At 38.4% G+C, this 26,391-nt stretch overlaps 1 protein-coding gene across 5 annotated transcripts in view; it reads left to right on the top strand.

Annotated features, from left to right (window-relative positions):
* The window catches only part of SLC44A1 (solute carrier family 44 member 1), an 88,441-nt gene that overhangs the window by 25,730 nt on the left and 36,320 nt on the right, over nucleotides 1-26,391 (top strand). For all 5 annotated transcript variants that reach the window (XR_006015263.1, XM_042023419.1, XM_042023418.1 and 2 more), the window contains exons 5-10: nucleotides 13,627-13,720; nucleotides 18,505-18,674; nucleotides 20,459-20,548; nucleotides 22,658-22,785; nucleotides 23,813-23,999; nucleotides 25,962-26,127. Coding sequence is in view for 4 of the 5 variants with exons in the window: in XM_042023419.1 (XP_041879353.1) it covers nucleotides 13,627-13,720; nucleotides 18,505-18,674; nucleotides 20,459-20,548; nucleotides 22,658-22,785; nucleotides 23,813-23,999; nucleotides 25,962-26,127 (835 nt within the window). In the remaining variant the exon portion in view is untranslated. The remainder of the gene's footprint in view (nucleotides 1-13,626; nucleotides 13,721-18,504; nucleotides 18,675-20,458; nucleotides 20,549-22,657; nucleotides 22,786-23,812; nucleotides 24,000-25,961; nucleotides 26,128-26,391) is intronic.

Below are 26,391 nucleotides of genomic sequence, written 5' to 3'. Positions count from 1 at the left end.
TTAAGAAATATGAATAGAAATAATGAGCTCTTTTCATTAAGCTAAAACATTACTGTATCTTACAGCATCGTAGTATTCCATCATGTCTTGGGCAGTTTGGAAAGCTTGTTTTTAAAACAGGAGTACAAAGTGTAACAAGCATTTGAAGGAATGTCTGACTATATGATGTGTTTTCAGCTACGAAGGAAACATTCTGACATTGCTGCTTAGCAGTAGTGCTGTTGAAATGCTCTCGTGTACATGGGGTCAGTGAGAGCTGATACTGTTTAATGGCACTCGTGGCACAGAGTATGGCTGTGTGTGTGAAAATACCGCTGCTTTCCTTCAGTGCTACAGTGCGGTTCCTGATTGGTTTGGTTTTGTTTTCCTATGCTTTTCTTTAAAAAATAAGTGTAAAGGAAACTAATTGCATTAACAAGGAAATATTATACCTTGTCTTCCTTAAGAGCAGTACTTTTTCTCAATAGAAGTAGTAGTAGTATTGACATTACTAGCTCAGTTCCTATTTTAGCAGTCTATGGAATAAAATGTATGAGAAGTAACCAACCTTTGGACATACAAAAGAAAGTAAAGAAAAAAACTCAATTTGAGGAAATTTCAGCATTTTTTAGCTATTCAAGTGGGAACATCTTCCTAATGGGTGGGAACAGTCCTAAAGTTATGCAGTAATATTTCTTTGCAAGATTCTTGACTAAAAATGAGTCAGTCTGGATGACCCAGTTCAAAGCAGTGGAACTGATTACTTTCCATAAAAGAAACTGTTTATTTCTGTACTAGCATTAGGTTATATGAGTACTTCTTGTTTGAAAGCAGAGTGAGTTGATGTGGCCCTGGGACACTGCTAGTGCCCGTGGTCTCCCACTGCACTGTATCTGCACATCTGGGTGTCTGATATCTGAGTCAGGAAGCTGAATTGCTATGGGGCATCACAGCTTTCACAGAGCCGCACAAACAGCTTCCTTGTGTGATCTGTGCACCGTTGTCAATTACAAGTGAAAATAGTCAATATCTAAAGTTGCATTCTTTACTCCTTCTCTGAGCATGCTGTGTTTTCTTAGCTAATGCAGGCCAGCTCTTTGTTAGTATGAAGTGAAGGTCATTTGTAGTGGAGTTTAAGTACCTCTTGAAGTACTGGAATTCAGCCGTGTCTTCCTTATCACCAACATTGCTTCTATGTTTATAAGTTAAATCTCTTACTAATTGTGCCTGAAATATGTTCAGTATAACTATCTCTTAAAGTACAACAAAAATCACTCTTCCCAAAACATGCTATGCTATGTCTTGTCCTCATGATTCTTTAAGTGTATTTTCCTTAGAGCTTTAGATTTTAAAAAATAAAGATAATTTTTTTTTTTTTATTAATATGACAGGCAATTTTTTTAGTTTCCAGCAGCTTGGTCAAAAGTATGAAACCTGGTGCTGGAGCAAAACAAAATCACTAATGAATTCAATTCCTAATTTTCCTTATATGCTATTTGGCTTATCAAAAACAGGTATTACACTAAACTGAGCTTTCCTTTTATAAATGAAGTCTATGCATGAAATCACTCTGTTCAGAGAAATATTCTCATCCTCATGGTTATATTTCTGCTTAAATGTTCACCAACCTATGGAAGTTCCAAAAAATTATGTTTTGCAGCAAATGAACAGCTTAATTGTTGATTATCTTAACAGTTGCATATATATATATATAGTAAAAGTTCAAGTGTGATTCAGCCTTTTTATAGAGCAACAACAGTGAATTAGTACCAAAACTATAGTGGTCAGTAAGCAGAATAATTTTTCTGAGATCCACTTTGTAAATATGTTAAGTGGATTTAAATTAATTCATACTAGGATTAGGTTTGGCAGTCTATTTTAAGTGACCATTGACTCCACTGTAAAAATAATAATAATGAAATCTGAGGACCTTGAACATGACTGCATATAGAGCTTAATGTCAATTTCTGTGTTTGTGATGATATATAGTTAAGAATAGAGAATTCAGCTGTCAATTTCTGAAGAAGGGGAGGGCAAGTTGTGTTTGATTTTGTGATAATCAGTACTGAATTTTCTCAGGCTCACAACTTCTAAGATTTAAAAAGAAAAACTTAATGTTTTAAGTATATAGGTAAAGAATGCAGTCAACTCTTAATTTTGCTCTGTTGAGCCTTTCTGAAAGCTTTAACCCTTCCCACATCCTGAAAATAGCAATTATCTGGACACAGACTATGTAGGTTGTTCCATGTGCTTTTGTAGAGTTGGCCATTTTCACCTAGCTCATATGCCATCCCTGATATCACCTTACTTGTCCATGCACCTTGAAATTCTTTAAAAAATTACTGCTTAAGAACCCTTCCTCAACCCAAAGAAATCACCTGCTGTCCCTCAGTTGCCCATCAAGAGGTAGTGTGGTAAGTTCAAATAAATGTGTTTTCTAATACAAACAGCTTTATCAAGAGCTGTAACATGTAAAACATACTAAAACATATTTATATTTACTAGTGATGATATCTAAACCGTATATGATTTTCCAGCTAGCCTAGCATTTATGGTATTTTTACTAAAGTGAGACAGGCACTTGATTGCCTCAACACAACAGGACAGAGCTGCCAATCCCAAAGATTCAGAACGCTTATGGCAGAGCTCATATTTATTGTGCAGTTCTGCAAGCGAGATTATAAATAAGCATTTAGGGAAGGGAAAATGCTTGCTTGAGGCAAGAAGACCATTTCGTGACGAAGCAGCGTTTTAGCTTTCTGAATCAGTAATGATGCACTTGCTCTTCTGCTGTAATTTGGAAAAAGGAGCTGATTTTGTGAATAACATGGCACCATTTCAGGGCAGTAACTTCACTCCCACCCCTACTCTCACTTGCCCTCTCCCAGTCAGGTCCTGCATTTTCAGTACCTTCCCCTCAAGGAAGAGAAGAAGCCCACCCCTTGCAAAGCCAGGCTGATTTTAACAAAATAAAAAAGCATGTACATTTAATCTGTTCACAAGAACTGACACCCAGAAAACTGGAACCAGTTGGGACCTTTTACAAAAGGAGGAGAAAGGGAAAGAGAAAGCTGGGCACTTGACCACTCAGACCTTTGACCCATACAGAAATGCAAGCTGTAAAATACAGGAATATTCCAGTGCAACTCCTGGAAGTGACACAGGATGGTTGCCGTGTTGCCTGAGAAATGCTGTAATGCTGTTCTCAAACAGCCATGCTAGTATTTGAGTTTGTAGAGCAATCGACGGGACACAACTGGGAATGTTATATGTTTTGAACTGACTGCTTTTGCTCTCCCCAGTCTTTTGTCACCCAGTATAACACCTCAGGCACAGAATGCTTGTGATTCAATGTTTTTGTTGGTCTTGGCCCTTAAAAAATGATGTATTTTGAGCAGTGTGACTGAAAGCTGTTTTTCCCAGAAGCTCAATTGATGCTCCAAAACTTAATGTCCGTGAAATACTGCAGTGATGTTTTCAAGGACTTGCCAAAGCATTTTGAAATATCCTTGAAGATACAATTCATCTATGACTGTGCCAAATGAATAATGAAATGTCATTATTAAAGAGAAACACTAGACAGGTGGCTACAATTTCTGTTGTGTTTAATTCAGTAATAACTACAGTGTCTGCTCAGTGTGGGAACTACTATTCCTGTTCATTGTGTAAATAATTGGATGCATATTTAGGAACCTAAAATGAAATTTTTGTTTTGCAGTGCATTGGCAGACATCTCTGTTGTCAGAATTCTGTAGCTAGACCAGAGTAGTTGTGATCTGGGTGGACATAGAGCCAGAGGGAATGCTTCATTAAGTTTGCTATAGAGACTGTCCCGAAAGAGATCAATAAAGGAAATCAGTCTGGCTAAGTGAGAGCATGTGATATCTCTGAGCTATTAGAAGGAACCACGGGAGAAACAAAAAGGATTTTTCTTTTGTCTGAAGATAATGACGTCTTCATGGGTAGTAGTCAAAGTACATCTTTGCAGTTCCTGTTGGCACTTGCCTATGAAATAGCTGTTACATGGGTCACTGCGAGCTTCTGACATTTTTTTGTCTGCTCTTGTTCCCCCTGCCTTTGTTTTCAGTGAAAATATGCTGATTAATCCTTTGCTTACGATTTTCTTGAAGTATGTTGTACTGTGTTAGTTATAGGAATCTTATGCTTAAAGCAATTCTGCACCCATAGGTCTTTGGAAATCTGTGTATGTTAATTTTGAGTGTCATTTTTTTTTTTATTGACTAGAGTAAAAATACATTATGAGCAGTTTTGAGATACAGTCATCCACTGCTACTCTATCTTGTTACCAGAACTGTCCATCAGGTTTGTGTAGTATTGGAAATGTATCCTCTAGTTAGAATGAGTGTTTCCTCAACAGAAAGTGGCAGCACATGGAGTCCTCCAGTAATGCTGTGTTGTGTTATTGATTACATTAATAAACAATTTGGAAAGGGGAAGAAACAGCGAGGTTATAAATCTTGTTGTGACTACTGAATTATTTAGAATTATATGGAGGAAAAAGCCCTGCTATCAATTGCAGTGGAATAAAATGTCAAATCAAAAGGAGTGCCCCCAGAATGAAGGAGTGGGAAACTATTGTTATGCATATAGTGCTTTAATTTTAAATCGTTATTGGTACTTGGGGAAGAGATTGTGTAACTACCGAGGATCACAAGAGGATGAAGTTGGAGGCAGAGCATTGTCCGAAAGAGTAATGTTTATGAATTATGAAGAGGGACTGCATTTTGTGTAAACTCATGCTTTGTTGGCATCATAAAGGCTGTGTTCTGCTCTTTTCTTGACAATTTTTTTTAAACTTACACACAAACACACACGTATGTATGTACTCAGTATGTATTCACATACTGTATGTATATACATACTGAGAAGGGAAGCAAGGATTATCGTAATAAGAGGACCAGTGATTTCCTCTGTCTGTAAAGAGAAAACTTTCAGGAAGAATAAGGTCATTAAAAGCAGGAATATCTTAGAGAAGGTTGAAAAATTATTATTCCTTTATCTCATAACCTGAGTAATGTGAAACTAGAGATCAAAAATGAAATCGCTAAGCTTCAAAGAGATTTTTCTGCACACAAGTTATAGTTAATTTACAAAACTTACTGCCATGAGAATATTTTAAATACAAAAAATAAACTCTTAGAATAGTACTGTTTGGATATTGTGTTAGCACTGAAGAATATCCTTAAGTTCTAAGTGGTGCAGAGCTAAAGATTCAGTAGGAGAAACATCTGCTACTTGACTAGATGGATTCTTAATTTGGTTCCAGAGTAGCTGGTTTTATTTAGCACTGGAAGAAATACGAGTGGAGGAATAGGTAGATTAATATTTGTGTTCAACTGTACTGTTAATAAGAATGGGAGAAAGTGAAGACTATTGTCTTTTTTTTAATTACAACTCAAAATACACATTATATATATAAATTCTGAATCTAGGAATTTTTTTACATACTCTTAGTTGTAACAGCATGTTTTTGGTCTTCAATTCTAGAGACTTTTGAAGATGTAACTAGTGGGATTTTTGATGTATCTTTCTTGGAATATTCTTGCAGGCACTGGAGACTCCTTACTTTCATTTCAGTCCTATATTTACGTATAAAAGCAACTGTAATTTCTCCTGCCCTTTGATGCTCATTGCTTTAAAGGAGTGGTGGCATGTCTCTCTGCAACAACTGGAAGTATAGATATGTATAAACCTTGCTGTTCTTTCTTGAAAACCCACACTGTGCTTCTGGAAGGCACCAGTGGGTAGATCTAGAGTATGAAGCTTTCTTTTTTCATTGAGGATAGCTCTGTCATATTAATCTGAGAAGTCCTGACAGCAAGGTGGTCTGTCCTATGCCTTTTTGCTCATCTCAAGGCATCCCTATTTTGCTAGGGCCCAGAAATCAGATTTAGGTGTCAAGGTTCAGCTCTGTCCTTTTTTGGTCTTCTGGCTCTATTCCTGCACATTTGCAAAAGGCATAGCTGCAATGTTTAGCTATGTTTGTGCAATCCTCTAGTACTTCCACTTTATATGATACTTTAGACTACATTAAAATCTATGGCTAAGAAGTAGAGTTCTTGTTTTCTCAGTCATTTCCAGCTCTGATGCTAATCTATGCATAACTAAATGCTACTTCATTCCTAAATGAAGCATCATATGTGTGTGCTCTTGGAAAGGTTTTGTTTTTCTAAAATAGGTAAATAGGAAATTTATACAATCCTAAGCTTTTGTGCTTAGTGCTTCTGTTCTGAATAGAATTACTTCCTATAGTTGTAGATGGGTTATAATTACTATTGTCAAACCTAGCAGTCAAAGAATAAAGTAAGTCTGGTCAACATAATGTGGTTTGTTTAATGGTAATCTGAACCTTTTTCCATTTGACAGGAGCTCATGAAGAGAGGTTCATGTTATTACTTGCCGTAGGCGTGCTTTTTCTGAGGTCATGCAACATTGTTCTCTTTACTGATAGAACTCAGCCAAAGATTGTAACTACCACCTTTTGTGGAAGTAGTGTTTGGCATCCTGCCAGTTCTGTGGGTTTTGGCTCTTGAATTTGCAGCAGCCAGATACATGAGACGCTGTTTTAAGCTCTCACTTTTCTACGCTGTGTTGCTAGTCCATAATATGCTAAGGCAATACCCAATTATTGGAAGTGTACCAAGTTGTCTCATTGCATGAAGCTTTGAATGGGTAGTGTGGTTCAGATTAACACTTTAGAGCTGATTGAGTTTGACAGATAGATTTCAGCCAGGTTCTGGGGTGAGAAATGTAGGAAAGTGTTAAGAATTTTATCCTTGTGACAGTCTGGGAGCCTTGTCCTTCCTGAACACCAGTGAACTGCAGCTCTGTCAGTGTCAATAACATACTCTAGCCTTTATTGCATGGGTTGGTGGAGCATAATCATCTGTGAGTCATGTATTCACAATGTTAACTAAGTTTTAATTGTGAACTTAGTCATAAAATACACAGAACTCAAGAGGAAGTAGGACTGGGCTGAAAGTCCAGAGATGAGGAGTTGTGATTTAAACAGTCTCATTGCTGCTAGCATTTCCGAACATTTCTGTGTCTGTGAGTTTTATTCCTGTGTCAGAGAACTTCATGAACTAATAGGATGTTATGTGTGAAGGAGACAATGAAATAAGATACTAAGTTTTTGAACTATAATCTCTGCTTTGTCATATGGCCTTTTAGAAGTCAGTTATCAGTCACTATAGAATATACTGAGTTGGGGGGACCCACCATGAAGTCCACCTTCTGGCCCTGTGCACGATACTCCAAGAATCACACCATGTACGTGAGTGTATTGTCCAAACACTTCTTGAACTCTGTTAGGCTTATGCTGTAACCACTTCCCTGGGGAGCTTGTTCCAGTGCCCAATCACCTCTGAAAAGGTGAAGAACCTTTTCATAATATGCAACCTAAATCTCTCCTGACACAACTTCAGGCCATTCACTCAGAGTGCCTGCCTCTCCTTTTCCCCTCACAAGGAAGTTGCAGGCTCCCCTCAGTCTTGTCCAGGCTGAATCAACCAAGTGACCTCAGCCATTCCTCACACAGCTTCTCCTCAAGTTCCTTCATCATCTTTGGTGCCCTCCTTTGGATGCTCTTCAAGAGCTTAATATCTTTCTCATATTGTGGCACCCAAAACTGCCCCCAGCACTCAAGGTGAGGCTGCCCTATTACCGCAGGCCTGGGCCCTAGGGTATATCACCATGTCCCGCAGCCGTAGGGAGGAGGACGAGAGAAGATCCAGCAGGCAGGAATTGTGCAGCAAGATTGCCTTATTTAATTATTTTACAAACTCTTTTATAGACTTTTTTCTTCATAGTCTAATTGGACAAAGGATCAGCCACCCCTTGGGGGTGATTGGCTAAAATACTAAAACATCCATTGTCAAAATATTTTTCTACTATACCATAAACAAGACTTCTCAAGGTTGCAGGTGGCTTGGTTGTTTACATTCCCTGCTACCTCTTCTGCGTGAGAGAGAAAAGTCTCTCACGGACTTAGAAAATAGCAAGAAAATCCTTGCTAGCAGCATTTTTGTATCTACACTGCCCCAGTGCAGAGCAGAGTGGGACAATCCCCACCCTTGCCCAGCTGGTGATGCTGTGCCTCATGCACCCCAGGACAAGGTTGGCCCTCCTGGCTGCCAGGGCACTGCTGGCTGATATTCAATTTGCCCTTGACCAGGACCCCCAGGTCCCTTTCCACAGCACTGTTCTCCAGGGTCTTATTCCCCGGTCTGTCCATGCATCCAGGGTTGCCCTGTCCCAGGTGCAGAATCCAGCACTTGTCTTTCTTAAACTTTATACAGGTGGTGATTACCCAGCCCTCTCATTTGTTGAGGCCTCTCTGCAGGGCCTCTGCCTTTGAGAGAGTGAATGGCTCCTCCCAATTTTGTATCATCAAACTTACTGTGACCCTCAGTCTTGTGTCCAAGTTGTTTGTGAAGATGTTGAACAGCAAAGGGGCTCAGCTGGAGGCCCATGGAATCCCACCAGTGGCAGGCCACTAGTCTGATGTCACCCATTCACTGTAACCCTTTGTGCCTGACCCCTGAGCCAGCTGCTCACCCACCACAGGATGTCTTTATCCAGCTGTGGGCTGGACATTTTCTCCAGAAGTTTGAAAAATATTACATCAACTGGCTTCCCTTGATCAGCTAGGTGGTTTACCCTGTCCTAGAAGAAAGTCTTCCTCTCATGAAGCTGGTTGTGATGATGGCTGTGGTGTCATGCATGCTAAGAAAGCATTAAACACATCACGTATGTCATGCCACATTTGTGCACAATACACACACCATGTCAGACTCAGAATGGAGGTTCATATAAATTACTTCATCAAAACTGTGGTTTGTAGTCTCTCAGGCTGTGCTTTGCCATGTGTGTGTGAGAAGGGGTATGTGGAGCTGCTTGGAGCTCTTTGTAGCTTAAACAAAACATACTCCTAAACTTCTAAGGTGATTGTGCTGCTCCTGATACTGAAGCTATCCATGTTGTCTCTGCATAGTTCTGTATTTTTCTGCTTAAATCCTTGACTCTGAATATGAGTCCATGTTTCTATATCTGAAAGTCCTTGTTTTAGCTGCTGTTAGTAAGTGTTGATAGATGGGTAGACCCTGCTGAGCTCTCAGAATGGAGTCCAAAACCCCTGGTATGCTTTCCACTACTATAAGTCAGGGAATATAAATGTCATTGGTGTCCTCTGTGGACTGCTCCTCTTACTGGATGACTTAGGAAATCCTACCATTTCTCAAGCTGTAAACTCTTGATAGTAATGCTGCTTTAGCAGGGGTTTGTTTGTTGGTTTACAGTACAGCAAATACAGGAAGGAAAGCTGTACTGGAGCTCTGGTCTCTAAAAGTATTTTTATCTAACCACCTTTGGTTAGTTTGGACCTTCCTGTTTACTGTACTGTTGTGGAAAGCACGGCATTATGCCTTTTGTGCACTGTGTCTTCTGAGCACACAAGACTTGCAATAATTTGCCTTCTCATTTAGAAAGAATCTTTGAAGTCAAAGTTATGGCTTTCTACAGCATCTTTATATATAAATTTGGGCTAAATATAGCTATTTTCTGTGAATGCCAGAGATAATGGCTGTTTAGCTCCTTACTAATCCAAGCCTAGACAAAAGAGAAGGGAGATTTAGAAAAGAAGTTCCTACAGCTAGGTTGGAAGTTTGTCTCTTGAGATACTTTGCTCCAGTTATGGCTCCAATACATTCTAATGGCTGGAGCAGTTCTATTCATTGAAAAGACACCATGGAACAGAAGCCATGGTATGTCTCCATGACACCACTTTGTGTGTAAAACCACCAAATACAGAATCGTGGGACCAAAGTGTGCACACACAGGTCGGGCACACTACTATGTGCTCACCAGTAGCCCTAAAACAGATGCTCTGCATAGTTTAGAAGTATTTTTCTTTAAGGTTGAAACATGTTGGGATCTGAAATGCAATCCTTGTAGGACAGTTTGATGTCATTTGCCTAAGGGCTTCTCCAGAAGAAATATGTGCATTCCTGTAGGAAGCAAAAGATGTATTATTTCAATGATCTTTTAGTTTGTTTTCTGTGTTCTGCACATACTGGTTTTGAAACATTTATGAGTGATAATAATTTAGGAATAAAAGTAGTGACTTTGGTAAACTAATTATCTCAGCAAGGTAGATGACTCAAATGTTTCCTTAAACTTTTTCAGGCCTTACAAACTTGAAGAGCAACAAAAAGATAGGCTGTGCTAGACAGTCTCTACTAACGTAGAGTAACTAATAGGGAGTGGAAGGTTTGACAGTGAAGTTCATTCTTCTCTCTCTCACCTTAGAAAATGAAAACTTCTACTTAATGATGCACACGGACTCTTTTGTTAAGAAATCAGTTTTAAATTTAATGTAAAGTGACGTTATTCAAGCACGCGTTTGAGTTCTAAAACTCTCCTACACAGTATTAGAGAAGTTGGAAGGTTCAAAATATAAATAAGTATTTATGGGAATAATTAGAGTTTCTGCCTAGTTATATGGGACAAAAGGACTAATAATCTTATGGGCATTATTTTGGCTTTGGGACTGGTAGTTTCTTTAAATACAGGGTGGTTAATACCCTTTGTTTGACAAACTCCAGGAAAATATTTCTGTGCTTGGCTGTAACTCTAAAGAAGCATGCCGTGTGAGGTAGGCAGCTGGAGGGCAAAGATCCAGAGTAGCCCAAAAGCAGTTCCCAGGCAAGAGATGGTAGTGGCAGCCTGAGTTGTCAGGCATGACAGGAGGGAACATACTGTTGGCTTCCAGAGGGACCTGTCAAGGTGTCTCAAGTTTCCTCTACAGCCAGAAGTGTACTGGGTTACCCTGCAGGTCTTACTTGAATGGCTTGTGACCTGTATTCAGATCAGGGTCTGGTATTTGATTTTGCTTCGTTTATATTTGTGATCCAAACAGGTCTTCAGATACACATTTGTACAAAGAGTTTCCTTTCCTCTCCATAGCAAATCCTACCCTTTTTCTCTCCTGCCTGAACTGCTAGCAGTCAAAATGGAGCATGGGCATCCACGTATCAGTCCTGTCCCTCTGGCTTGTTTAGATGTGGGGGCCTTTGCATAAGATACTTAAACTGTAGTTCACAGTGGTCACTTGGCAGAATGGCCAAGCTGACCCCAAACATTGTGTGTCATGAATCTGTATACACTTGTCCACATAACACACATCCCACTTCTTCTCACAGAACTCCTTGTTCTCACCATAGAATCATAACCAGGGAATTATTTAGGCTGGAAAGCACCCTTAAGTTCATCAAGTCCATCAGTAAACCATTTACATACGCTCCACATCTGCATGTCTTTTTAAGTACCTCCAGGGATGGTGGCTCAATTGCTTCCCTGGGCAGCCTGTTCCAATGCTTGATGACCCTTTTGGTGAAAAAATTACTCTTAATACCCAGTCTAAACTTTCCCTGGCACAGCTTGATGCCATTTTTTCTTGCCCTGTCTCTTGTTACCTGGGAGAACAGTTAACACTGTACCTCCACCTCACTACAGCCTACTTTCAGGCAGTTGTAGAGAGTGATAAGATCACCCCTGATACTCCTTTTCTCCAGGCTAAACACCGCCAGCTCCTTCAGTTGCTCCTCATAAGACTTGTGCTCCAGACCGTTCACCAGTTCCGTTGCCCTTCTCGGGGCACTCTCGAGGACCTCAATGTCTTTCTTGCAGTGAGGGATCCAGAACTGGACACAGGATTTGAGGGGTGGCCTCACCAGTGCCAGGTACAGGGAGACAATCCCTGCCCTGGTCCTGCAAGCCACACTATTTCTGAAACAGGCCATTGGCCTTCTTGGCCACCTGGGTACAAGTGGGTCATGTTGAGCTGGCTGTCATCCATCTTTATAACTTATCTTTTAGTCTATATTCAAAGCAAAATAAATGTAAATATCTGCAATCTTCTTTTTCCTTTGGCTTTTAAGATAAACCTGTAACACTCTCTACTGCCAGCCCCTCTATCAGATGGAGTTGTTATTAAGTGCACATGATCTGGAAGTTTTCATATGTACAAGAAAAAACTAAAAATTTTTGCAGCAGTATAGAGCCTTTTGTCCAAGAAGGACAAAATATTTTAGATACTACATTTACAACTAAGATCTAAGGAATGTTGTTTTGTCTGATGTCTGTTTATCTTATGCCATGTTTTCCACATAGGCAAGCAGAGGCATAATGATTCATATTAACAGTATAATTGAAAATGCATTTCAGATGTTTCACCTGGTAACTTTTCTTTGTAGGAAATCTAATTTTCTTCAATAGTGCATTTGGTGGTTAGAACTGGCTTCCAAAAAACCTCTTTGTAGAAGTTGTACTTAAATAGTGTTCCAGAGACTGCATTAGATAGAGAGCAGCTGAGGCAGCTAAGTAGGCTCTCTGCTCTTTCTGTCTGTAAATAGAAGAGGTCTCTTCATAGAGGTAGAAATAAAGCAATGATAAATAAAATTTCTGCAAATAATGCTCTACAAATTCTACAAATAATAGTTCTGTTTTGTGTAATGCACGCCAAGATAAAGCTGTTTGTCAAAAGTCTTGGTTTATTTTGGGTAATAGTGTATATGTATTATCCAGATCCAGTTTGCAGAACTCTCTTCTACAAAGTATTCCTGAAGAGGAGACTTTAATAATGGAAAGAATTGTTTATATGGATGATCAAGATTAAGATAAGTCCTTATTAAGATAAATGCTTAGTGTATTGCATAGGGAAAAAGGACACTGAAAGTTATGTATTAAAAGCCCTTGCATTTGGAAGTAAGCAATCTAGGAAACAAGCTTGGAAGGAAATTAATTTTTGGATAGGCAGCTTGTATCATTGGAGGCTTCCTTACCTCTGCAATTTCTGACATACCAGGGCTCCAGTCTGATTTGGAAGTTGCTGATTTCCTAGAAGCATTGGGTCAGATGTTCAGTGTCTTCATTATAGATAAATTGAAAGAAACCTCTCCTAGGTAAGGCACTTCCATTAGGCAAGTGTCAGGTACAAAGGAAAACTTAATTTATGTTTGAATTTTGTTATAGGCAACTTGATCTTTATTGTGCTGTACCAATTTGTTTAATGGAGAGAGTTCAGCTTTTTAGAAGCTTTGGATACGTAATGCAGAGCTTCTGTTATTTTTCAGCCAACTTTCTAACTTTATCAGTTCAGGTTCATTGTTTCTCTCACTGAAATCTGTAGACCAGTTGTATTTTGAATATGCACACGTAAAAAACCGCTGCAAACCCAAGAATATTTTCTTTCTATCGTGCATGTTGTGTTACGCAATGTTCATGCCTTAAAAATGATCAAGAAAAACATGGTGGAATAGCCAGGGAGAGGGACTTCATAGTATTTTGTGTCCTTCTCTTTTATACTGTATTGTGAATTAGTCTTTTCCACTCAAATACCCAAACTTTGGAAAACCCAAAGCTAGATGGAGAGTGTCGTTGTACTCTACTGACGACTGTGTTGGATTCACCACTACCTTACAGGAGGAACTGTAGCAAAGCTTCGTGGTAATAACATGAGGAGGTGCAGAATTAGCAGCTGTATCAGTTTTAATGATGTTTGCAAGGAATATGAATGTTTGATTTTTATTTGTTTTCCACACCAATTTTTTTTTTCCTTTTCAACAGGATCCACTCTGTGTAGCTATGAACTACAGCCAGCAGAATATACTACAGACCCAAGGGCTGCCAAGTTATGTCCTAAATATCCTGTTCCAGAGAGGTAATATTAATAAGTTGTCTGATTTGGGGTGGAGGGAGCAGAGATTTGTTTTGTTCATGACAGTTCTTTAGAAAATACCAGCACATGTTCACTCTTACCAGGTAGATGTTTCAGTACATTATTGTATATATTTATAAAATACTCTTTTTTAAAAGGTAGTGAAAATAACTCTCAAAGAAAACCCCAAATTTTCTATGTATAGGTTACTGAGACTATTGAGCTGATATCTTCAAATTCTCTTCTATCTTATGTGACTGACACTGTTTCAAGTATCAGCTGTTTTACTGCCTTTCACCCTATCTGTAACCAGCTGCCAGTCAGCAATGCAGATCTGAGACAATAGTGGAACACTTTTAATCTTTGGGAGGAAAAATTATGTAGGGATGCACAGCTCTCTGCAGCATTTGCTTCTTATACCTTACCTCAGTCAGTCAGATAGATGCGAATGGCTTCATTTTTTACTCTTTCCGTCCCAAACAACTAATATAAGGATAGTAAAGTACAAAAAAGAGGGCTGTATTTTATTAACAGATCATTTTTAGGTTTATTGCTTTAAGTATTATATTGGACTGCTGTTTGTGCAGTAGGATTGCAAAGTTCATAGCTTCATAAATTCTTCTAGCTATACTGACTGGACCTTTGGAGATGAGCATTGCTGAGAAAAGAAGTGATCTGTTAGCTGTTGTGCACAGCCTTCTGTCAGTAATTGCACTAACTCAAGAAGAGCCATGTTGTGTTTCCTCAAAATTTATCTTCTCAAATACACTCAGTAGTGGGTGATAACTGCAGAGTCTTTTTTTATGCATAGTTTTCTGTCATGTTTTTAGTAAATGTGATATTTGTGTCAGTTCTACAAACTCTGATTTTAAGTCTTTCTTGTTTACATGGTAACCTCTCCACTGAATATTTTTTTTTTGTATTAGAGTGACAATTAGCGGCAGCTGGAATATTAACTTTTTTTTGCTTTTCCCTATATAGATTAATATTCCATGCAGCTAGTCAGCTGTTACAGCAGTAATACAAAAACGAATGAAAACTTCACTGCCAGTTTGTGTACTGAAAAGGCTTGTTAGTCTTAATTTTTGCCAGAATTATATTGACTTCTCATTGTGTGCTCCGACGTCATTCAGTCTCAATGAATATAGCTTAGTTAGAAAGCAGAAGAATAGAACAATGTGTTAGAGCTCTAATGATGCTATGTAAATTCCTCATAAAAACTACCTCAAGACTTATTTTAAAAAAGCTATTGTGTAGGGGGAGTATTTCCCCTTTTTGATACGGTATTACTAAAATGTACAATATGTTTGAGTATTTTTGAGATTGAAAGTTTGAACTTAATACCCTAAGGCAAAAAAAGCCTTAGGCACTGGTTTTTGGGTTTTTATAGTTAAATTATTTGAGTAAATGTAATTTGAAGGTGGAATGGAATCCTCTTGAGACAACCAAATGAAAACCCAACTTCTTGTAGACTGAGGCATTCAGGAAGAACTTACCTAACAGTCAGATTTGATCTGTGTCATCATTTAAACCCATCCAGCAACTCAGCCCCACACAGCCACTCACTCACTTCCCCACTAGCAGGACTGGGGAGACAATTGGAAGGGTAAAAGGTAGAAAGCTTGTGGGTTGATATAAAGATAGTTTAACAGGGGAAGGAAAAACTGCACACACAAGCAAAGCAAAACAAGGAATTAATTCATCACTTCGCATGGGTAGGCAGGTGTTCAGCCATCTGCAGGAGAGCTGGGCCTCATCACATGCAACAGTTATTTGGGAAGACAAACACTATCACTCCAAATGTACCCTCCTTCCTCTTCTTCCCCCCATTTTATATCCCAAGTATGATGCCATGTGGTCTGGAATATCCCTTTAGTCTCTTGGGGTCACCTGTCCTGTGTCTCTTCCCAACCTCCCATGCACCCCCAACTTCCCCACCATCACAGCAGTGCAAAAAGCAGAAAAGGCCCTGGCTCTGTGCAAGCCCTGCTCAGCAATAACAAAAACATCTCTGTATTATCAACACTGTGTTCAGCGCAAATCCAGAACTCAGCCCCATACCAGCCACTGTGAGGAAAATTATCTTTACCCCAGTTGAAACCAGCGCAATCTGTCAAGGGTTGTGAACCCTCTGATTCCCATTAATTCCATGGGATGGAGATAGCATATGGTGTGAAGACTGTCCCTTGATGTTTTCTCTTTGATGACCAGGCTTCTTCACAGCCTTCAGTTGATGCTGTTAATGGACTCTTACCATCCATCTTCAAGGTATTACGTCCAACTTTGACAGAGCAGTACAGTCTAGCGGTGCAGTCAGTGATATGTGTGTCTTCCACACCCAGCCTCAGTAGACATGACTTGACTGTTTAGAGGATTTGGAGGAAAACCTGTCCAGTCCCTGTGGCATTTAAACCAGCTGTGCTGAGGGACTGCCCTGTAGAGGTTACAAAGAGCAGCTAGGTGTGGCATTCCAATCAGACACCGCCTCCCCTCACACAGATTACTGTATTTGCCCATGGGTAGTAGTGAAAGGAAAAACTCTTTGAAATCTAATACTTGAGTAATCAGATGGATCTTCTAACTTTATTTGAATATTGCTTTAAAAATACAGCTTCTGAGACCATCTGCTGGCTTGAACTTTACTCGTTCTTGTTTATGATTAAGCATCATGTTGCTATTCTTAGAAATTTGTAATTCCTTTTCAGTAGATAATATGCCAAGATATAATCAAGAGGTCATATAAAATAGCACAGGTCATGGCGAATAGATCTATTATTGTGTTTTTTATTAAGACACTTTACCTCACATACTCATTCAGTCAGTACCACTGAAGCAGAAGCAGATCTCAAAAGTGGAGTCTCAGGAGTCCCATTTACTCAAGAAAGCTTGTTGGAATCACTAACCTATTTTTTTAAATTAATTAAAACAAACTTAGCAATTAATTACTGTACATGAAAATAGGTAACTTAAAATAGATAGTGAAATTGCTTTAGGTTAAGGGATATTAGATGAGTAATATAAACTCTGATGCAAAAAGCATGTTTTCCCTCTGTTGGGATGTATTTTGGAAGAGGGCTTTAATCCCATTAGTTCGCTTTTCAAAGTGGATATTTTTGTATTTGGATGAAGGAATGACATTCTTTTGCTTACTCCTGCCTCAAAATTTGGGCTTTGTTACTGGTAGTGACAACTTATAAATGCTCTAGGCTTTCTGCGAAGTTGTAGTACTTAATAATTAAATAAACCTCTCAAATTTCAGTCTTTTTCGGTAATATTGCATATAATGAGCAGCAGTGTTTCAAAATAGGCTATGTTGTAAGAGGCTAAGAGGATGCATGGACTGCCTTTTAAGTAGGGCAGCCATCACTATGGGTTTAATTTGTTTTTTAACAACTGTGACTAATGCACAATTACTTTGCTGTGCTTAACTGCTGTATTCATTATTATCTGAAAGTAGACCATCAATATGAGCATCTCCAAATGCATTTACCTACTCAGCACAGTAAGCCTAGAGCCATAAAATTTGCAATCATCAGTGACTTCAAATGAAAACCTAGGATCTACTAATTACCTAGATATGGCAGGTGATCATAATTTCTCCCAATTTCTTTACAGTATAATTACACATTAATGGTTTTCAGCATGTCATCCTTTTTCCCCAAAAAAACAATGGATAGGAAAGACGTGCCTAAGGCAGCTGGTTTATTCACTATGTGTTTAAAATGATGGTTAGAATTTTGGAAAGACATGGCCTTAAAAAATAGTTATTGAGGACAGAAAATTGTTGATTTCTAGGTCATTGCTGAAATGGGGAAACTGCAGAAAATTATGTTCATTGCTGCTACAGTCCACTGAAATCTTTCACATAAGGAAGATTGGGCAGGGTGAAACAATACAAAAGACATTTTTTCAGTGGATCCAATTACAGGAAGGAACATGTAATTAATGTCTGAAATGTAACAGGGAATTGATCAAATGATCACTTTGAGATCTGACATATTTTATGAGCAAGACAGACAGCTACTAAATGGGAGACATTTAGAAAACAAAATTAGCCACTTTTAAAGGAAAGTTTTTGCTCTCTTGTATCTTTCTCTGATGGACTTGAAAGCAGGTTCTTCTGAGCATTGTGCAAAGTTTAGTGCATAGTCTCAATAGTTTTTTGTGAGGGTGCTTCCAAAACCATTCAAAGCAGTAGAGACATCCTGGCATGTTTTGCGTAATTTTAACAAAGTCAATGAATAGAAACACTGTGATTGTAAAATTCAATACAAGAACAAGCTTAGTATGGGGAAAGACTAGGAATAAATACATTGGTTTTGCTTGGCAGCAATTGTGAATGCTGATGTCCTTTAGCACAAAATGCATACTCTCAAGAAGTGTATTGTTATTCTGCAATTTCCTTTGCTGCAAATATGGGCCAGTATTCCATTCTAACATGAGTGAAAGGCATTGTTTCAGCTGCTCGTTCACCACTTGAAAGAAAGACATTTAAGTGGAAATAGGAACATATACTTTCTGAGCCTTGTCATTTAAGGATGGGAGGGTAATAATTTCCTATTGGAATGTACACTCCAGCCTCACAGGGTTATGTGTAAGAACTGCATCACTTTCCATTATGATCATCCTCATTTCAGCAGCACTTGTGCATTCAACACATGGTTTCTGATTATGATGTTGTAAGGGTAGAATGATTGCATCTATTCACCTTTCATTTGTGTGTTGATGTGGCATTTATATTAAGTAGGAGTAATTTTTTTTTCTGATTTTTTTTCTTGTGTCACCAGTGCACCTATTCCATTCTTCCATCGCTGTGCTCCTGTGAACATTTCCTGCTATGCCAAGTTTGCAGAGGCCCTGATCACCTTTGTCAGTGACAGTAGTGTCTTACACAGGCTGATTAGTGGAGTTATGACCAGCAAAGAGATTATAATGGGACTTTGCTTGTTATCACTAGGTAATTGTTTTTCTCATTACTAGCTGTTTCTTAGTGTACTGCATTAGGAGATTGTTAACACACTCTAACCACAGTATGAGCAAAAAACATGTATAATAGTGACAATCCCTTAGCAAATTCTTCAGAATGCTTTTTTAAAATTGTATTTGAGAGCTGGGTAACTTATTCAGAAGTATTATATATATGCATTCCTCTTTTTTTATTTCTCTTCCACTGATTACAAGATAGTGGATGTGTGGCTGTTAATTAGCCAACATTAGTTTTAACAGTTAAGAGAGCATCCCCTTTTTCCAAAGTTTTATTATAGTATTCACTTTTCCCATTTGTAGTAGTCATCTTCTACCAACTCCAGTCCAAATAAACCCTTTCCAAATAAAAAGGACAGGGTGAGAAATGCACAATGTTGGATGTAGGGGATTTCATTTGTTTCATTTAACGTATTTGCGCAAAGATATGAGAACTTTCAGAGTGAAAACAGGAAAATTAGATGCCCATTTGTTGTACTGTATGTTACCTCCTTCTTCCCCTTCCTCCCAAATTAAAAACTTCAGGTCTTTGAAAATCTCAACCTTGTCTAAAGAGCTGGAAATTCCCAGCAGTACAGAGGTCCTGAATTGTTTCTATAGCTGCGAGATGCCTCTAATTTATAGAGTGACACTTTGTGCTAGACTGAAGAGCTGTCTTAACAAAGTCATCTTGTTTAGAGTGGAATGTTGCCCACCCACATAAATTGCTTTCCTAGTGAGTCTATTTTACTCATACAGTGTATAAAATCTGAAATCCTGAAGTGGGAGGATCAAGATATTAGCTATGCATATGCACAGTATATCATTTAGAAAGAAACATTGCAAAGCTGTATCAGATATAGGGATCCTTTGTTTTCAGTTTGCTTTTGTGGTTAAAAAAAAAACAGGGGGAGGAAGGGAAAAAGAAAGGAAAAAGAAGAGGATACTACATACCATTAACCTCCCCCTACACACACACGAAAGACCACTGTGTATGTTTTTAGCTGTAACTGGAAAGCTGTTTATTTTTACATCTTGATAGCTTCAGTATTTGGCAATAATGGTAGAAAACTGGAATCTGAAAGCTAGTGGCTGATTTGCAGTGCTACTGTTCAGTTAGAAGTTAGTGCAGAATTTACATACAGTTAATTTAAAAAATAGTTTTCCTAATTTCATAGTTAAACAGAAATTATTTATTTTAAAACAGTGGGTTAGACTGTGATTCAAAAAGCCAGGTTCCAGTGGCTTGCATGTAACTGCTGAACACAAACATGTATGTGTTAAACTATGAGTATGCACTTGTACACCCCACTCACTTAGCCTTAGCTGTATAGTTTTTTTACTTATGACTGGCATGACGTTTTGGAATACACAGATATCATATTAACTGCACTTGTTTGAAATGTGTATTTGAGTGCAGACTCTGCTCTGGTCCTCAGGAGGTGTGCTCATGTTACCAGACCCAAAGTACTGTCATGTCTTGCTGTTTGTTTGTTCATTGTCTAAGTACATCTCTGTCTGTATGCACACATTATGTCTTGTATTTAATGTATCGTGTAAATGTATTTGTGCTCTCATTGTTTTAATCAACATTATCAAAGCAGAAGTTGTAAAGTGCCTAATTTTCTTAACTGTCTATTCAGTGAGTTTGTAAGACTCAAAGAAGAAATCTGTAAAAATTCTGTTGGAAGGCAGTTTTCTTAGTGCAGTGGGAAAATTAGGAAGGCTATTTCTACTTGAAGTAATTAGTCTGCTTATTTTATTTGTCTTCTCTTGCAGTGTTGTCCATGATTTTGATGGTTATAATAAGGTACATTTCAAGAGTACTTGTCTGGATTTTAACAATTCTTGTCATTCTGGGATCACTTGGTAAGTCTTGCTTGTCTCCCAGTGTGAGCACCCAGTTCTAATCCTTGTGCTCCATGTCCTCAGCCCAGCTACATCCCATACAGATCTTGGATCATGCATTTCCCTTCAGCCTGTTTTTGAGTCCCTTTCAAAATGCACATCAGAAATGCCACCTTAGTAATTGCAGACCTCTCTCAGAGTACATTGCTCCTTGGATATTTGCATATGCTGCTTGGCAGGCAATCTTCATGTCAGCTTAGCTCACTAGACCCCACAGGTGTCAGTGCAGGAGATTCCTCACAGCACTTGTAGCACAACCCTAAACGTTGCCTACTTCTTAACCTGCCTTCCAAATAGGTCAGCAAGGCAGCACACCTGGCTGTGTCTGATGGCTGGTGCATGAAGAAATCAAAGGGCAGCTATTGCTTATGCAGCTGAATATGTTACCACCCTGACATGTTCATCAGCCCCTTCAGTTCTTTGAGTAGCTCTTTAAGACCTCTTATTGAAGAGAGGAAGTAAAGGTTCTTGTCTAGAAATTCTAATAAAATCCTTATATTTCCATATGGCTCAGGAAGACCTGCATGACCTAGATCATGTGTGAAATGCAGCCGGCCATGCTATCTTGGAAATGTCCAAAGGTTGTCTCTTCCAAAATGATGTAGCTTGGTATGAAAATAGCCTTATTTTATCAGATCAGCTTTTAAATTTGTAAAACTAAAGTTTTCTACGCTTCTTACTGAGTAGATAAGCCAAAATGTCTGGGCAGATGACTGTAGGGAAGAAAAAAACCCACAATAATCATATTAGGAAGCACTAGTGATTTAATTCTTGCAATCCATGACTGCAGTGGATGGAAAAAAATCAGCAGATCATCTGTATTTTTTCAAGATCACTTTGGTTTTCTGCTTAATGGCCTCACAATCTATGACCAGGGAAAAGGAAAAATATAGAATTTTTTTTTTTTTTCATTTCTATTCTCTTTAGAAGCTGAGAAACCATGTTCAGTGAAACAGTGGAATGACTTATATTATTGGCAGCTGTTACTATGTTGTAAAAAGTTTCATCCTTTACACAGCCTGAATAAAAACCTGTCTTCTATGACACATACTGCTTATTCTGTCTTGGCTGTTTGTTTAGGAGATGTCGAAAGAGCATTCTTCATTTTAGACTTGAACAGAGTACCTTCAGCAAAAACATGTGATCACAGAATGGGTAAGGTTGGAAGGGACCAGAGAGGCTCATCTGGTACAACCTCCCGACTAAGCTCATGCATTTGATTCAGAAATACCACCAGAACAGAGAAGGACACTCAAAAGAAAAAAGAAATGTCTCAGAGAGGAGAGGTTATCTCTCTGAGGGGCTGGAGACCTGTGTTTAAGAAAAGCTCTATCTTGGAAAGGCAGCTAGAATAGGAGAGTGTTATTCTGGCCATAAGGCTAGGTTTTCATAACAGGGATGAGAAGATAGTACCTCACGTTGTATTTGCCTCCTGTGCCTTTCACTAATTTTTTTTCCAGTGTCCAAGATGTTGTCTGAAGCAAGTTAAGCTACATACCATTATGATGCTGTTTCCAGCATCAGGCTGATCCTTGTTGTTTCAATTACCCAGGAGTGGTAGACTCCTTGTTTTGTTGTTGCTATTTCACATCCTAGTCCAAAGGTCTGTCTCTGTTCTCCCTCCTAAATTCTTACCCCCTGCATTGTTATACACACATATACATCCATACATATAGCCTACAGAACTATTTATTCTTCCTTTTGTTCCTCTCTTACCTGTCTAGTGGGAGCTGTGCTGTTCATTGTTAGGGCTCCCCATGAAGTAATTCTTCCATGCAGTTTACCCTAGAACACAGAATCAAGGTTCTGCAAGTCTCTTAAGTGGTCATAGTGTGGTGAGACTGTGAAAAGAGTTGATTCACCTGAGAAGAGGGCAACAGATGACAACTAAGTACTTCTCCCTCCTCTCAGGTTCCTGTTGGGTTGAGCATCACTGCTCTTGAGTGTTCAGTACCAGATTAGACTTGAAATGAAAGAACTGTTTCATTTCTCTGGGACTAGGTAGCATGACTGTGTCACACAGAAGATGTATCATTCATTTATCCTTTCTGTTTTCTCACTAAAACGTAGGTGGTACAGGAGTCCTGTGGTGGCTCTATGCTAAACAACGACTATCTGCCAGTGCTCTTGAGACTCAAATAGCCAAAGACAATCTTCAGGCTCTCTTGATCTATGCCATTGCAGCTACAGTCTTCACGGTATGGTTTGCTAATGACTGCATCATTTTCTTGTTCTTGTCTTCCTGTTGGTCTCTGGTTTTTTATTCAGGTGAAAGCATTGTATTGCACACATTTTTGAACAGTTTATTTCTGCCACAATTTCTGTTGAAGTGATTTTCTTTCATTATGTTATTTTTTTAACTTTCAGGAACTGTTCTCTAATACCTAAATATGAGTCAGGGGAGATTTTCTAGGAACAGTTCTCTAATATCTGATTTTGAGTCAGGAGAGACTTTCTAACCCTGCAGCTACTTTCATCATGTGAAATGTCCACAGGGACTTCCAAGAATAGGTATGATATTGGACTGCCTATCCAAAGAGATTTTTCTTAGGTTCTCAGTTCAGAGGTACTTAGTCATCTCAGTGTATTTAAAAATCCTTAGCCTACTTCTGAAAGAAGTTGTTCTCAAGTCGTTGTGAACTGAAATACTAACACTGACTATTGGACCAATTTATCTTTTTTGGGCCTTGCTGTTCATTTCAGAGTCACTGAATTTACTACCAAAAACTGACAATGTTTGACCAATTTGACAGGAATTGTAGACTCCCTGTTTTCTTCCTCTTTTTTCACATCCTAATCCAAAAGTTCCTCTCTGTTCCCTCTCCTAGATTTTTAGTCCCTATGTTATTACACACATATATACATACATCCTGTAAGATCACCACACCATAGTCAAATATAAATTTTAAATTACCTTTCTGCTAAAACTTGCCAATTTCACTGTTTTGTAAAACATAACTGAGGATAGAACCTGGTCTTATCTAATCAGCTTGAGGCTGATGATGATTCCAAATACATAATTATGAGAATGGAATTCCCCAAAAGTATAATTTGGAAAATAATTTATCACTAGAGGAAGCTGATAGAGGTTTTACATTTTGATCTTGTGATCTTCTAGATAGAGTATCTGTTAATTTAGTGTGTTTGAATATCCTTGCTATGCAAAAGAATAGCTTGATTCTGTTTCAGTACTCTAAAATGTGATTTGAAAACTTCCCCCTCTAGGTTATCTTGTTCTTAATTATGTTAATTATGCGCAAAAGAGTAGCTCTCACCATTGCCTTGTTCCACGTGGCCGGCAAGGTCTTCATTCACCTGCCGCTGTTAGTCTTCCAGCCATTTTGGACATTCTTTGTGCTTATCCTCTTCTGGACATACTGGATTGCAGTCCTGCTTTTTCTTGGTACTACAGGTAAGCAGCTGTCACTTATTTTAAATACATTTCACTTTGGTTGTGTATTATTTCAAGCAGAGTTGGCTAAAAAGCATTTGGGAATCTCAAGGAAAAAAGCCCACTTGTTGTGCTTCTATTCCTGTCTACTTCACTGACTTCAGAGCACTTGTTTCAAGAAAGTTATTGTGCATTTTAGTGTGCATTCCCAGCACGGTACTTTGTGTGTGATGCTTTTTGTGTGTGGCTTTTTGATTTGATGCAAGCTGGCTTGCTGCAAACCATGAGACTCTATTAATAAAACTGCTGTAGCAATTTTTCAAATAATTCCCTCAAATTTTACACGTGCAAATTAAAGAAAGCATAATCTTGGAGCTAATATCACCAAGTGTTGTTGGCAGTACTCACACAGATGAGTACACAGTAAGGGAAGGGCCATTGCACACAATTACTGTCTCCCACAATGTAAATATTGTGGAATTAGTTTTCAGTTGTTTGTAACTTAGGTGTCCAGTATTATTCCAGAATCATTAGGGAGATTTTTCTGCTGTTTGTACACTTTATTCAGAGAGCAGCCAATGTACTCTTAATTCTGCCTGCTCTTCAGTACATAGAAGGTGAAAGCTTTATTTGTATTCAGGGTCTGACAAGAGCGTCTAGAATTAATCAATCCTATAGGTCCAAATCTTACTTATTTCAGCAGAGAAACATAGCAGATGCTTTTTAAAAAGTGTGTTATTTTGCAGTATATTGTAGATAACAGAGGCTGTCATTCATAAATACCTTAAAATTTTGAAATGTGTTGTTTACTACTGATCCAAAAGTAAGTGTTTCAAGTCACAAAGCTATTTCACAGTAATACAAGGTAAGTATTTTTCATATCCTGAGTTCTTAGCAAGGGTTGGAGGCAATAGAATTCATGTGTTCTTGTTCTCATTACTGCTGAAATTTTTAGTTTTCATTGCACGCTGTGCTGTGTGCAGAAAATGGTCGCCACTGAAAATCTCAGCCCTGTGCTTCACTTTCTGAATCAGACCACTGCACAGGCACTAAATTTGTAGCAGAATGTAGTCTGATTTTACAGGTAACTGGTAGAACCCTTCAACTGGCCTTGATTCTTCAAAAACTTATTTATCTTTTTAGCTTATATGCACTCAAACAAAATATTTGTGCAAATAAGGCCAAATCCTTGTTCACTGAAACCAGATTTCAATAGTTAACTTATTCACAAGAAAACATTGATTTTATATGTAAGTATAAAAACATAACTAGGAACGTGGATAATGTGCTGTGAGTACTAAGTCAAAACAATTGTTTTTCAAGGTATGCACTTTATGCACATAAAGTTACTTGCAGTGTTTTTCTGAATCTCATCAGCTGTTCATGTGACTGTTGTATAAGATGAAATATCTCACTGTGCATTAACACATTGAAATAGACCTTATCCTAGGAGTGTTCTGACATGCTGTCAGTCTCTGTACATGATTCATATTAGAGAAAGAGTCAGTGCATTCTTGAATATATGAAATCATATATTTAGAATTTCTAAGGCTGTTCCGTATGTCTGTTAATAGCTTTAAAGCTACAAAAACTTACTGTAAGGAAAACAAAAGTGATTGTTAATGTTGACATCTAGATGTAAGGAGCTGATACTGATTCCTGCTGTATGAATAATACTGATAAAGCAGCTAACTCAATTTAAGAATGACTGAAGTAGACTTTCATTATGTTTAACTATATGAATTTTTGCTATAAGATGGTGGTTAGTTGTGGAAATTTTTTTAGTGTTTTTTTTTTCCCCAATACCATTATACTTATTGTCTCAAAAACTATCTTTCTTAAGAACAGTCTTCCTGAACATGACATTTAAAACTATGAGTAGAAACTGGAGGGTTTCTGCTGTAACTGGTTATGAACCATATGCTTCCGTCTTTATCAGGTGATGTAAGCATCAATTACTTTTTTACCCTCATTTATTTCTAGGTAGTCCTGTCCCAAATGAAGAAGGATTTGTTGAATTTCAGATGGCAGGTCCTTTGAAATACATGTGGTGGTACCACATAGTGGGACTCATCTGGATCAGCGAGTTTATCCTAGCCTGTCAGCAGATGACAGTAGCAGGGGCTGTTGTGACATACTATTTTACAAGGTAAGGATAACTTTGATAGCTCTATCATGAGCCACACTGGGCACCACTAAATTTGTGTTGGTTTGGCCAAATTTAGAAATATATCTTCTGAGAGAAGGCAGGTTACAACCACCCCTCCCCCACCAGGTTCTGGAATAGTTGAATTTTCCTTGAAGGAAATTGAAAGAGATAAAAACTATTTAACAAACACACAGGAAAAGAATAATAATGCTAAATGATAAAACCTCTCACTGTGGAGAGAAAAACCTGGGAAAATTTCAGAGT

This window comes from Corvus kubaryi, unplaced genomic scaffold (assembly GCF_017639235.1).
Source record: "Corvus kubaryi isolate FWS band 111438036 unplaced genomic scaffold, C.kubaryi_AGA036_p1.0 37249, whole genome shotgun sequence".
Classification (NCBI taxonomy): Eukaryota; Metazoa; Chordata; class Aves; order Passeriformes; family Corvidae; genus Corvus; species Corvus kubaryi.
Note: the sequence above shows the minus strand (reverse complement) of the source record. Positions and strands in the feature narration are given on the sequence as shown.